At 40.3% G+C, this 14403-nt stretch overlaps 1 protein-coding gene across 1 annotated transcript in view; it reads right to left on the reverse strand.

Moving 5' to 3' along the window:
• Positions 1-11228: 11228 nt before the first annotated feature.
• The window catches only part of RAD51C (RAD51 paralog C), a 42011-nt gene continuing 38836 nt past the window's right edge, over positions 11229-14403 (reverse strand). Inside the window, exon 8 of the mRNA XM_057536661.1 lies at positions 11229-11268. Within this exon, the coding sequence (XP_057392644.1) occupies positions 11265-11268 (4 nt within the window). The 3' untranslated portion in view covers positions 11229-11264. The remainder of the gene's footprint in view (positions 11269-14403) is intronic.

Here is a 14403-nt window from a genome sequence, read left to right on the forward strand (position 1 = left end):
TACATATGTTCCCATATCTCTTCCCTCTTGTGTCTCCCTCCCTCCCATCCTCGCTATCCCATTCCTCTAGGTGGTCACAAAGCACCGAGGTGATCTCCCTGTGCTATGCGGCTGCTTCCCACTAGCTATCTATTTTATGTTTGGTAGTGTATATATGTCCAAGCCACTCTCTCACTTTATCACAGCTTACCCTCCCCCCTCCCCATATCCTCAAGTCCATTCTCTAGTAGGTCTGTGTCTTTATTCCCATCTTGCCCCTAGGTTCTCCATGACCATTTTTGTTTTTTCTTAGATTCCATATATATGTGTTAGCATATGGTATTTCTTTTTCTCTTTCTGACTTACTTCACTCTGTATGACAGACTCTAGGTCCATCCACTTCACTACAAATAACTCAATTTCATTTCCTTTTATGGCTGAGTAATATTCCATGTATATATGTGCCACATCTTCTTTATCCATTCATCTGTTGATGGACACTTAGGTTGCTTCCATGTCCTGGCTATTGTAAATAGAGCTGCAATGAACATTTTGGTACATGGCTCTTTTTGAACTATGGTTTTCTCAGGGTATTTGCCCAGTAGTGGGAATACTGGGTCGTATGGTAGTTCTATTTTTAGTTTTTTAAGGAACCTCCATACTGTTCTCCATAGTGGCTGTATCAATTTACATTCCCACCAACAGTGCAAGAGCGTTCCCTTTTCTCCACACCCTCTCCAGCATTTATTGTTTGTAGATTTTTTGATGATGGCCATTCTGGCCTGTGTAAGATGATATCTCATTGTAGTTTTGATTTGCACTTCTTTAATGATTAATGATGTTGAGCATTCTTTCATGTGTTTGTTGGCAATCTGTATATCTTCCTTGGAGGAATGTCTATTTAGGTCTTCCGCCCATTTTTGGATTGGGTTGTTTGTTTTTTGATATTGAGCTGCATGAGCTGCTTATAAATTGTGGAGATTAATCCTTTGTCAGTTGCTTCATTTGCAAATATTTTCTCCCATTCTGAGGGTTGTCTTTTCATCTTGTTTATGGTTTCCTTTGCTGTGCAAAGGCTTTTAAGTTCCATTAGGTCCCATTTGTTTATTTTTGTTTTTATTTCCATTTCTCTAGGAGGTGGGTCAAAATGGATCTTGCTGTGACTATGTCATAGAGTGTTCTGCCTATGTTTTCCTCTAAGAGTTTGATAGTGTCTGGCCTTACATTTAGGTCTTTAATCCATTTTGAGTTTATTTTAGTGTATGGTGTTAGGGAGTGTTCTAATTTCATACTTTTACATGTACCTGTCCAGTTTTCCCAGCACCACTTATTGAAGAGGCTGTCTTTTCTCCACTGTATATTCTTGCCTCCTTTATCAAAGATAAGGTGACCATATGTGCATGGGTTTATCTCTGGGCTTTCTATCCTGTTCCATTGATCCATATTTCTGTTTTTGTGCCAGTACCATACTGTCTTGATTACTGTAGCTTTGTAATATAGTCTGAAGTCAGGGAGCCTGATTCCTCCAGCTCTGTTTTTCTTTCTCAACATTGCTTTGGCTATTCGGGGTCTTTCGTGTTTCCATACAAATTGTGAAATTTTTTGTTCTAGTTCAGTGAAAAATGCCAGTGGTAGTTTGATAGGGATTGCCTTGAATCTGTAGATTGCTTTGGGTAGTATAGTCATTTTCACAATGTTGATTCTTCCAATCCGAGAACATGGTATATCTCTCCATCTATTTACATCATCTTTAATTTCTTTCATCAGTGTCTTATAATTTTCTGCATACAGGTCTTTTGTCTCCTTAGGTAGGTTTATTCCTAGATATTTTATTCTTTTTGTTGCAATGGTAAATGGGAGTGTTTTCTTAATTTCACTTTCAGATTTTTCATCATTAGTGTATAGGAATGCAAGAGATTTCTGTGCATTAATTTTGTATCCTGCTACTTTACCAAATTCATTGATTAGCTCTAGTAGTTTTCTGGTAGAATCTTTAGGATTCTCTATGTATAGTATCATGTCATCTGCAAACAGTGACAGCTTTACTTCTTCTTTTCCAATTTGGATTCCTTTTATTTCTTTTTCTTCTCTGATTGCTGTGGCTAAAACTTCCAAAACTATGTTGAATAACAGTGGTGAGAGTGGGCAACCTTGTCTTCTTCCTGATCCTAGTGGAAATGGTTTCAGTTTTTCACCATTGAGGACGATGTTGTCTGTGGGTTTGTCATATATGGCCTTTATTATGTTGAGGAAAGTTCCCTCTATGCCTACTTTCTGGAGGATTTTTATCATAAATCGGTGTTGAATTTTGTCAAAAGCTTTTTCTGCATCTATTGAGATGATCATATGGTTTTTCTCCTTCAGTTTTTTAATATGGTGTATCACATTGATTTGCGTATATTGAAGACTCTTTGCATTCCTGGGATAAACCCCACTTGATCATGGTGTATGATCCTTTTAATGTGCTGTTGGATTCCGTTTGCTAGTATTTTGTTGAGGATTTTTGCATCTATGTTCATCAGTGATATTGGCCTGTAGTTTTTTTCTCTGTGACATCTTTGTCTGGTTTTGGTATCAGGGTGATGGTGGCCTTGTAGAATGAGTTTGGGAGTGTTCCTCCCTCTGCTATATTTTGGAAGAGTTTGAGAAGGATAGGTGTTAGCTCTTCCCTAAATGTTTGATAGAATTCGCCTGTGAAGCCATCTGGTCCTGGGCTTTTGTTTGTTGGAAGATTTTTAATCACAGTTTCAATTTCAGTGCTTGTGATTGGTCTGTTCATATTTTCTGTTTCTTCCTGGTTCAGTCTCGGAAGGTTGTGCATTTCTAAGAGTTTGTCCATTTCTTCCAGGTTGTCCATTTTATTGGCATAGAGTTGCTTGTAGTAATCTCTCATGATCCTTTGTATTTCTGCAGTGTCAGTTGTTACTTCTCCTTTTTCATTTCTAATTCTATTGATTTGAGTCTTCTCCCATTTTTTCTTGATGAGTCTGGATAATGGTTTATCAATTTTGTTTATCTTCTCAAAGAACCAGCTTTTAGTTTTATTGATCTTTGCTATCATTTCCTTCATTTCTTTTTCATTTATTTCTGATCTGATCATTATGATTTCTTTCCTTCTGCTACCTTTGGGATTTTTTTGTTCTTCTTTCTCTAATTGCTTTAGGTGTAAGGTTAAGTTGTTTATTTGAGATGTTCCTTGTTTCTTAAGGTAGGATTGTATTGCTATAAACTTCCCTCTTAGAACTGCTTTTGCTGCATCCCACAGGTTTTGGGTCGTCGTGTTTTCATTGTCATTTGTTTCTAGGTATTTTTTGATTTCCCCTTTGATTTCTTCAGTGATCTCTTGGTTATTAAGTAGTGTATTGTTTAGCCTCCATGTGTTTGTATTTTTTACAGATTTTTTCCTGTAATTGATATCTAGTCTCATAGCGTTGTGGTCAGAAAAGATACTTGATATGATTTCAATTTTCTTAAATTTACTAAGGCTTGATTTGTGACCCAAGATATGATCTATCCTGGAGAATGTTCCATGAGCACTTGAGAAGAATGTGTATTCTGTTGTTTTTGGATGGAATGTCCTATAAATATCAATTAAGTCCATCTTGTTTAATGTATCATTTAAAGCTTGTGTTTCCTTATTTATTTTCATTTTGGATGATCTGTCCATTGGTGAAAATGGGGTGTTAAAATCCCCTACTATGATTGTGTTACTGTCGATTTCCCCTTTTATGGCTGTTAGCTGTTGCCTTATGTATTGAGGTGCTCCTATGGTGGGTGCCTAAATATTTACAATTGTTATATCTTCTTTTTGGATCGATCCCTTGATGATTATGTAGTGTCCTTTGTCTCTTGTAACAGTCTTTATTTTAAAGTCTATTTTGTCTGATACGAGAATTGCTACTCCAGCTTTCTTTTGATTTCCATTTGCATGGAATATCTTTTTCCATCCCCTCACTTTCAGTCTGTATGTGTCCCTAGGTCTGAAGTGGGTCTCTTGTAGACAGCATATATACGGGTCTTGTTTTTGTATCCATTCAGCCAGTCTATGTCTTTTGGTTGGAGCATTTAATCCATTTACACTTAAGGTAATTATCAATTACCTTACATGTAATGTTATGGTACCATACATTCCTATCATACAATAGGAACATACATAATATGTATGTTCCTATGACCATTTTCTTAATTGTTTTGGGTTTGTTATTGTAGGTCTTTTCCTTCTCTTGTGTTTCCTGCCTATAGAAGTTCCTTTAGCATTTGTTGTAAAGCTGGTTTGGGGCTTCCCTGGTGGCGCAGTGGTTGAGAATCTGTCTGCCAATGCAGGGGACACGGGTTCGTGCCCTGATCTGGGAAGATCCCACATGCCGTGGAGCAACTGGGCCCGTGAGCCGCAATTACTGAGCCTGCGCGTCTGGAGCCTGTGCTCCGCAACAAGAGAGGCCGCGATAGTGAGAGGCCCGCGCACCGCGATGAAGAGTGGCCCCTGCTTGCCACAACTGGAGAAAGCCCTCGCACAGAAACGAAGACCCAACACAGCCATAAATAAATAAAAATTAAAAAAAAAAAAAAAAGCTGGTTTGGTGGTGCTGAATTCGCTTAGCTTTTGCTTGTCTGTAAAGGTTTTAATTTCTCCATCAAATCTGAATGAGATCCTTGCTGGGTAGAGTAATCTTGGTTGTAGGTTTTTCTCCTTCATCACTTTAAATATGTCCTGTCACTCCCTTCTGGCTTGCAGAGTTTCTGCTGAAAGATCAGCTGTTAACCTTATGGGGATTCCCTTGTGTGTTATTTGTTGTTTTTCCCTTGCTGCTTTTAATATTTTTTCTTTGTATTTAATTTTTGATAGTTTGATCAATATGTGTCTTGGTGTGTTTCTCCTTGGATTTATCCTGTATGGGACTCTCTGTGCTTCCTGGACTTGATTAACTATTTCCTTTCCCATATCAGGGAAGTTTTCAACTATAATCTCTTCAAATATTTTCTCAGTCCCTTTCTTTTCCTCTTCTTCTTCTGGCACCCCTATAATTCGAATGTTGGTGCGTTTAATGTTGTCCCAGAGGTCTCTGAGACTGTCCTCAATTCTTTTCATTCTTTTTTCTTTATTCTGCTCTGTGGTAGGTATTTCCACTATTTTATCTTCCAGGTCACTTATCTGTTCTCCTGCCTCAGTTATTCTCCTATTGATCCCTTTTAGAGAATTTTTAATTTCACTTATTGTGTTCTTCATCACTGTTTGTTTGCTCTTTAGTTCCTCTAGGTCCTTGTTAAACATTTCTTGTATTTTCTCTATTCTATTTCCAAGATTTTGGATCATCTTTATCATTATTCTGAATTCTTTTCCAGATAGACTGTCTATTTCCTCTTCATTTGTTAGGTCTGGTGGGTTTTTGCCTTGCTCCTTCATCTGCTGTGTGTTTTTCTGTCTTCTCATTTTGCTTAACTTACTGTGTTTGGGGTCTCCTTTTCGCAGGCTGCAGGTTCATAGTTCCTGTTGTTTTTGGTGTCTGTCCCCAGTGGCTAAGGATGGTTCAGTGGGTTGTGTAGGCTTCCTGGTGGAGGGGACTAGTGCCTGTGTTCTGGTGGATGAGGCTGGATCTTGTCTTTCTGGTGGGAATGTCCACGTCTGGTGGTGTGTTTTGGGATGTCTGAGGCCTTATTATGATTTTAGGCAGCCTCTCTGCTAATGGGTGGGGTTGTGTTCCTGTCTTGCTAGTTGTTTGGCATAGGGTGTCCAGCACTGTAGCTTGCTGGTCGTTGAGTGAAGCTGGGTCTTGGCGTTGAGATGGAGATCTCTGGGAGATTTTCGCCATTTGATATTACGTGGAGCTGGGAGGTCTCTTGTGGACCAGTGTCCTGAACTTGGCTCTCCCACCTCAGAGAAACAGCCCTGGTGCCTGGCTGGAGCACCAAGAGCCTTTCATCCACACGGCTCAGAATAAAAGGGAGAAAAAACAGAAGGAAAGAAAGAAAGAAGATAAAATAAAATAAAGTAAAATAAAATAAAATAATTAAAATAAAATATAAAAAATAATTATTAAGAAAAAAAATTTTTTAAGTAAAAAAAACAAAACAAAACAAAAAAACGGACAGGCAGAACCCTAGGACAAATGGTAAAAGCAAAGCTATACAGACAAAATCACACAAAGAAGCATACACATACACACTCAGAAAAAGAGAAAAAGTGAAAAAAATATATATATATCTTTGCTCCCAAAGTCCACCTCCTCAATTTGGGATGATTCGTTGTCTATTCAGGTATTCCACAGATGCAGGTACATCAAGTTGATTGTGGAGATTCAATCCGCTGCTCCTGAGGATGCTGGGAGAAATTTCCCTTTCTCTTCTTTGTTCACACAGCTCCTGGGGTTCAGCTTTGGATTTGGCCCCGCCTCTGCGTGTAGGTCGCCTGAGGGTGTCTGTTCCCGCTCAGACAGGACGGGGTTAAAGGAGCAGCTGATTCGGGGGCTCTGGCTCACACAGGCCAGGGAGATGGAGGGGTACGGAGTGTGGGGCGAGCCTGCAGCGGCAGAGGCCGGCATGACATTGCACCAGCCTAAGGCGCCATGCGTTCTCCCTGGGAAGTTGTCCCTGGATCACGGGACCCTGGCAGTGGCGGGCTGCACAGGCTCCCGGGAGGGGAGGTGTGGATAGTGACCTGTGCTTGCACACAGGCTTCTTGGTGGCGGCAGCAGCAGCCTTAGCGTCTCATGCCCGTCTCTGGGGTCCACGCTGATAGTCACGGCTCGCGCCCGTCTCGGAGCTCCTTTAAGAGGCGCTCTTAATACCCTCTCCTCGCACACCAGGAAACAAAGAGGCAAGAAAAAGTCTCTTGCCTCTTTGGCAGCTCCAGACTTTTTCCCAGACTCCCTCCCGGCTAGCTGTGGCGCACTAGCCCTTTCAGGCTGTGTTCACGCAGCCAACCTCAGTCTTCTCCCTGTGATCCGACTGAAGCCCGAGCCTCAGCTCCCAGACCCCGTCCGCCCCGGCGGGTGAGCAGACAAGCCTCTCGGGCTGGTGAGTGCTGCTCGGCTCCAATCCTCTGTGCGGGAATCTCTCTGCTTTGCCCTCCGCACCCCTGTTGCTGCGCTCTCCTCCGTGGCTCCGAAGCTTCCCCCTCCGCCACCCTCAGTCTCCGCCCACGAAGGGGCTTCCTAGTGTGTGGAAACCTTTTGACCCTCACAGCTCCCTCCCACTGGTGCAGGTCCTGTTCCTATTCTTTTGTCTCTGTTTTTTCTTTTTTCTTTTGCCCTACCCAGGTACGTGGGGAGTTTCTTGCCTTTTGGGAGGTCTGAGGTCTTCTGCCAGCGTTCAGTAGGTGTTCTGTAGGAGCTGTTCCACATGTAGATGTATTTCTGATGTATTTGTGGAGAGGAAGGTGATCTCCACGTCTTACTCTTCTGCCAACTTGAAGCTCCTCCCAGTCCTATCTTATTTTATAAATTTTATAAATAAGAGAAAGGCATGAGAAAATAAAGGTGTTTAAATTGACATGGCTTATTAATGTCTCAGCTGGAATTAGGATCCAGGTCTTCTGACTCTAGTCCTATCTTCTCTCTACCACATTTTATTTTAATTTTATCACTGGTAACTAGTTGTAAACATTTTAGTAAGAACATTACTAACAAGAAAAACAAAATACAGTAATTAGAGAGAAAATTAAAATAGCTGATCTGGGAAATGAAAATAAGTCTATTAGGGTTAAAATTTAAGCTACTAGGAATAGCTTGAAAATATTCCAAAGACAAATCAACTGTCCCAAACTTGATAATTAAAAATCAATAAGTTTCAAGAAACAAAAAGTGTTACTCATATACATTTATAAACCATTGAAACACTATTAAAAACAACCCAAATGTCCATCAAAAGATGAATGGATAAGCAAAATGTGGTATATACACACAACGGAATATTACATAGCCATAAAAAGGACTGAAGTTCTTCTACATGCTACAACATGGATGAACCTTGAAAACATTATGCTAAGCGAAATAAGCCAGACACAAAAGGAAAAATATTGTATGATTCTTATCACTTATATGAAATATATACGATAAGCAAATTCATAGAAATAGAAAGTAGAGTATAGATTACCAGGAGCTGGTGGAGGCAATAATGAAGAGTTATTGTTTAATGGGTACAGAGTCTCTATTTGGGGTGATGAAAAGTTTTTAAAATACTGGAGGGACTTCCCTGGTGGCACAGTGGTAAAGAATCCGCCTGCCAATGCAGGGGACATGGGTTCAATCTCTGGTCAGGGAAGATCCCACATGCCGCGGAGCAACTAAGCCCGTGTGCCACAACTACTGAGCCTGCGCTCTAGAGCCCACGAGCCACAACTACTGAGTCCATGCACCACAACTACTGAAGCCTGTGCGCCTAGAGCCCATGATCCACAACAAGAGAAACCACTGCAATGAGAAGCCTGCGCAGCGCAACGAAGAGTAGCCCCTGCTGGCCGCAACTAGAAAAAGCCCACGTGCAGCATCGAAGACCCAACGCACCCAAAAAAATAAATAAATAAAATAGTGGCGATGGTCCTACAACAATTAAAAATGTCACTGAATTATACACTTAAAAATGGTTAAAATGGCAAATTTTAAGTACTATTTTATCCCAATCTTTAAAAGTAAAAAAAAAAAAAATTAAAAAGACCACTATTAAATTACCTATATTTATTTTATAATAAAAAATGTTCAGAAACACCATCCTATGCATGACCAAAGATTCTAAATCTTATTTGAAATATTTATTCATACAAGTCGTTGTTAAATCCATATGTGTTACGCAGTAGATGGATGGATGGATGGAGGGAGGGATGGAGGGATGGATAGATGAAAGGAATAAAAGCAGACAGCCCAGCCTATCACACCTACCTGACAGAGTTGCTAGAAAGATCAAATTAAATGATGTAAAAGTGTTTCAAAATCATAAGGCACTATATAAGTATATTTTGAGTTACATATCCCCAAAATTGAAGCTAAAAGTGATAATACTCTGGGAGAAAATACAGTTTCAATAAAGGATAAAATGTTTGTAAAACCAAGGAAGAATTACTTTTAAAAAGTGTCTACATGTTTTAAAAATTACAGGCATATCTCATTTTATTTTGCTTCACAGATATTGTTTTTTTTTTTTTTTACAAATTGAAGGTTTGTGACAACCCTTTACTGAGCAAGTTTGTTGCACCATTTTCCCAACAGCATTTGCTCATTTCGTGTCTCTGTGTCACATTTTTAGTAATTCTTGCAATATTTCAAACTTCATTATTGTTATATTTGTTATGTTGATCTGTGATTAACGATCTTTGTTGTTACTCTTGCAAGAAGATTATGACTCGTTGAAAGCTTGCAGTTTTTAGGGACTTCCCTGGTGGTCCAGTGGTTAAGAATCCACCTTCCAATGCAGGGGACGCAGGTTTGATCCCTGGTCAGGGAACTAAGCTCCCACATGCCACAGGGCAACTAAGCCCGTGTGCTGCAACTACAGAGCCCACGTGCTCTGGAGCCTGTGCACCGCAACTAAGATCCAACGCAGCCAAAAATAAATAAATTTAAAAAATAAATATAAAAAGTGCTATATTTTAAAAAAAGAAAGCTTGCAGTTCTTAGCAATAAAGTATTTTTTTGGCAATAAAGTATTTTTAATTAAGGTATGCACATTTTTTTTTAAGACATAATGCTACTGCACACTTAATAAACTACAGTATGGTGTAAACAAAACTTTTATATGTACTGGGAAACCAAAAAAGTTTGTGTGACTTGCTTTAATATTTGCTTTATTGCAGTGGCCTGGTACCAAACCACACTATTTCTGAGGTATGCCTGTACTACATATTTTATAATTAAGAAAAAATATAATCCTTTCAAAAAGCTAAGGAACTATCCTCTTTTTTCTTTCCATTTCATAAATGGGAATAACCATCTATGAAAAGTTGAAAATGGTAAAATATCTGTCCCAGTGCTTTTCAAACTTTAATGTGCATATGAATTACATATGAATTACCCAAAGATGATTATTTCTTGAATCATGTTGCCACATGATTTAAGGGGCTGAATAGTGGCTTCCCCAAAACATTCCCAACCTAATCCTCGAAATTTGTGAATCCTAATTTACATGCGAAAGGGACTTTGCAGATATGATTAAATTAAGACCTCAAGATGGGGATATTATCCTGGATTATCTGACTGGGCCCTAAATGTAATCACAAGTGTCCTTTTAAGGGGGAGGCAGGAGGAGACAGAGTGAGAAAAAGGCGATGGAAACAGAGAAAGAGAGAGACTGGAAGATGCTACGCTGCAGTCTTTGAAGATGGGCTATGAACCAAGGAATGCAGGCAGTTTCTAGAAGCTAGAAAAAGCAACGGAACAGATTTTCCCGAAGACCCTCCAGAAGGATGCAGGCCTGCTGACACCTCGATTTTAGCCCTTTGAAACTGATTTCAGACTCGTGTTCTTGTTTTATTTTTATTTTATTTTTGGCTGCACCACATCACATGGCTTGTGGAATCTTAGTTCCCCGACCAGGGATCAAACCCGGGCCCTCAGCAGTGAGAGTTCAGAGTCCTAACCACTGGCCTGCCAGGGAACTCCCCAGACTTGTGCTCTTTTAAGCCACTAATCTATAGTAATTTATTACAAGCAGCAAGAGGAAATTAATACAAATCATGCATTATGATACAAATCATAATTTCGATTTCTTTAAAAAGGAACTTACATGCTTATTAGAAGTGTTGTTTATAACACTAAAAATACAGTAATAACTTAAACTCCAAAAAGAAATTTTAAAAGTATGCACAACCAGGGCTTCCCTGGTGGCGCAGTGGTTAAGAATCCGCCTGCCAATGCAGGGGACATGAGTTCGAGCCCTGGTCTGGGAAGATCCCACATGCCGCGGAGCGGCTAGGCCCGTGAGCCACAACTACTGAGCCTGCGTGTCTGGAGCTTGTGCTCTGCAACGGAAGAGGCCGCGACAGTGAGAGGCCCGCGCACCGCGATGAAGAGTGGCCCCCGCTTGCCGCAACTGGAGAAAGCCCTCGCACAGAAATGAAGACCCAACACAGCCATAAATAAATAAATAAATAAATAAATAAAAAGTGGGCAGTGGCCCAATTCCTGGAGATCCCCACCCCTTCCTAAAATAGCTATAATGCTCCTCCCACTCATTAGCCTATGAAATTACCCACTCCTATAAAAACTGACAACCCCATACCCTGGTGCCTTTCTCACCTTCTGAGATGGCCCACACTCTGTCTGTGGAATGTGTTTCTCTCTAAATAAATCCACTTCTTACCTAAAAAAAAAAAAAAAAAAAAAAAAAAGTATGCACAACCATTAAAAACTATCATAGAGGGACTTCCCTGGTGGCACAGTGGTTAAGAATCCGCCTGCCAATACAGGGGACATGGGTTGAAGCTCTGGTCCAGGAAGATCCCACATGCCACGGAGCAACTAAGTCCATGCGCCGCAACTACTGAGCCTGTGCTCTAGAGCCCATGAGCCACAACTACTGAGCCCGTACACCACAACTAATGAAGCCCGTGTGCCTAGAGCCTGTGCTCCACGAGAAGCCACCGCAACGAGAAGCCCACACACCACAACGAAGAGTCGCCCCCGCTCTCTGCAACTAGAGAAAGCCCGTGCGGAGCAACAAAAACCCAATGCAGCCATAAATAAATAAATAAATAAATTTATTTTTTAAAAAAACTATCAAAGAAAAATTTAGTTATGTGGAATACATGAAGATATATTAAGATTTTTAAAAAGCAGGTTACGATACTATATAATTTTTAAAAAAGTTATACTTATGTGTACATATTTTGTTTCCTATAGTGTTACAGACTGAATTGTGTCTCCCCAAAGTTCTTACGTTATTGTTATTCTCTAACCTCCAATGTGATTATACTTGGTGACAGGGCCTTTAGGAGGTAATTAAGGTTAAATGAGGTCAGAAGAGCAGGGTCCTCATGATAGAATTAGCACCCTTATAAGAACAGACACCTGAAAGCTTGCTCACTCATGCTCTCAATCTCTAACCATCATGTGAGAACGTAGTGAGAAGAGGCCGTGGAAGAGGTCTCCTACTATACCAGAAACAACCTGCTAGCACCATGATCTTGGACTTCTAGCCTCTAGAACTGTGAGAAAATAAACTTCTTTTAAGCCACCCAATCTATGGGATTTTGCCATGGCAGCACAAGCTATTATTACAGATTTTAGTATTGAGAAGTGGGGTGTTGCTTTAAGGAATGCCTAAAAATGTGGAAGAAGCTTTGGAACAGTAATGGGTGGAGGCTGGAAGAGTTTGGAGGTGGCATGCTAGAAATATGGGTATTAAAGGTGATTCTGGTGAGATCTCAAATGGAAATGAGGAACATGTTATCGGAAACTGGAGAAAAGGTGACCCTTGTTATAAAGTGGCAAAGAACTGGCTGAATTTAGTGTTCGGTGGAAGGTAGAACTTCCAAGTAATGAAACTGGCTATTTAGCTGAGGTTTCTAAGTGAAGTACTGAAGGAGTGGCTTGGTTCCTCCTGACTGTTTATAGTAAAATGCAAAATGGGATATATGAAGAAGAAATTGTTAAGCAAAAAGGAACCGGAACCTAAAAATTTGGAAAATTCTCAGCCTATCTATATTGCAAATTAGACAGCATGTTCTGAAGAGGACATCAAGGGTGTGGCTGGATCATCACTCCATAAAAAGCTTATGGTATTATAAGAGCCAAAACAATGCCAGTTTGAACTGAAGGGGATAGTGACAGGACAAAATGAAGGAAGGCTGACCGACTTCTTGGATTTGAAAGGACTGGAGAGTATTTCGCTGCAAACATCAGCTATTCTTCAAGAAGAGGGAAAAATGACCCTGAAGGCCATTCAGAGGTCATCAGGGCTACTACCTCATTTTCAACAGGCCAGATGGCCTCTGCCAGAGGTCAGGGGCAGAACCTCCACCTAGAGTTGTGGGGTGATGCTGCCATGCCAGTGGGCCTGGAAGGCAGAGTATCAAACCAAAAAGGATTAATGTCAGGCCTTAAGATCTAATGGAATTTGCCTGGCTAGGTTTTGGACTTCCTTGGGACCCATCACTCCATTTTTCCTTCTGATTTTTTCCTTTAGAATGAGAATGTCTATCCTACCATTGTATTTTGGAAAGACTTAACTTGTCAAGTTTCACAGGTTCACAGCTGGAGAAGAATTCTGCCTCAGAAAGAACTGTACCTGGGGACTTCCCCACTTCCAATGCAGTTGGCCCGGGTTCAATCACTGGTCAGGGAACTAGATCCCACATATATGCCGCAACTAAGAGTTTGCATGCCACAATTAAGACCCGGTACAATCAAATAAAAATAATTATTAAAAAAAAAAAAAGAACTGTACCTGGAATCTCACTGGTATCTGATTTAGAGGATATTTTAATTAGACTTTGTACTTTAGAGTTGATGCTGGAATGAGTTAAGACTTTGGGGGCTGTTGGGATAGAATGTATGTATTTTGCATGTGAGGACATGAATTTGCAGGGACCAGGGGCAGAATGCTATGGACTGAACTGTGTCCTCTCAAAATTCATATGTTGAAGCCCTACCTCCAATGTGACTATTTGGAGATAGGGCTTTTAGGAGGTAATTAATGTTAAATGAGGTTATAAGGGTGGATTTCTCACAGGATTGGTGGCCTTATAAGACAGGAAGAGAGACCGGTCTCTATCTATGCGCATTCACCTAGGAAAGTCCTTGTGAGCAAACAGTGAGAAGGCAGCTGTCTGCAAGCAAGGAAGACAGCCCTTACCAGAACCAGACCATACTGGGACACTGAGAAAATACCATGAGAAAATTCTGTTTTGTAAGTTTATGGTATTTTGTTACTGCAGCCCAAGCGGACTGTTTATTATAACTAGAAAAATAAATATCTTTTCAGCAGCACAACTTTGAAAGTCTCTGATATGAAAATTTTATTTAAAAAGAGTTGCAAACAAAAAGAAATACACTTGGCTTTGTCAATATTCAGGGTCTCATATATATATATTTTTTAACATCTGTATTGGAGTATAATTGCTTTACAATGGTGTGTTAGTTTCTGCTTTATAACAAAGTGAATCAGTTACACATATACATATGTTCCCATATCTCTTCCCTCTTGCATCTCCCTCCCTCCCACCCCTCTAGGTGGTCACAAAGCACCGAGGTGATCTCTCCGTGCTATGCGGCTGCTTCCCACTAGCTATCTATTTTACGTTTGGTAGTGTATATATGTCCATGCCACTCTCTCACTTTGTCCCAGCTTACCCTTCCCCCTCCCCATATCCTCAAGTCCATTCTCTAGTAGGTCTGTGTCTTTATTCCCATCTTGCCCCTAGGTTCTCCATGACCATTTTTTTCCCTTAGATTCCATATATATGCGTTAGCATACGGTATTTCTTTTTCTCTTTCT

The sequence above is a fragment of the Balaenoptera acutorostrata genome, chromosome 20, assembly GCF_949987535.1.
Source record: "Balaenoptera acutorostrata chromosome 20, mBalAcu1.1, whole genome shotgun sequence".
NCBI classification, from domain to species: Eukaryota; Metazoa; Chordata; class Mammalia; order Artiodactyla; family Balaenopteridae; genus Balaenoptera; species Balaenoptera acutorostrata.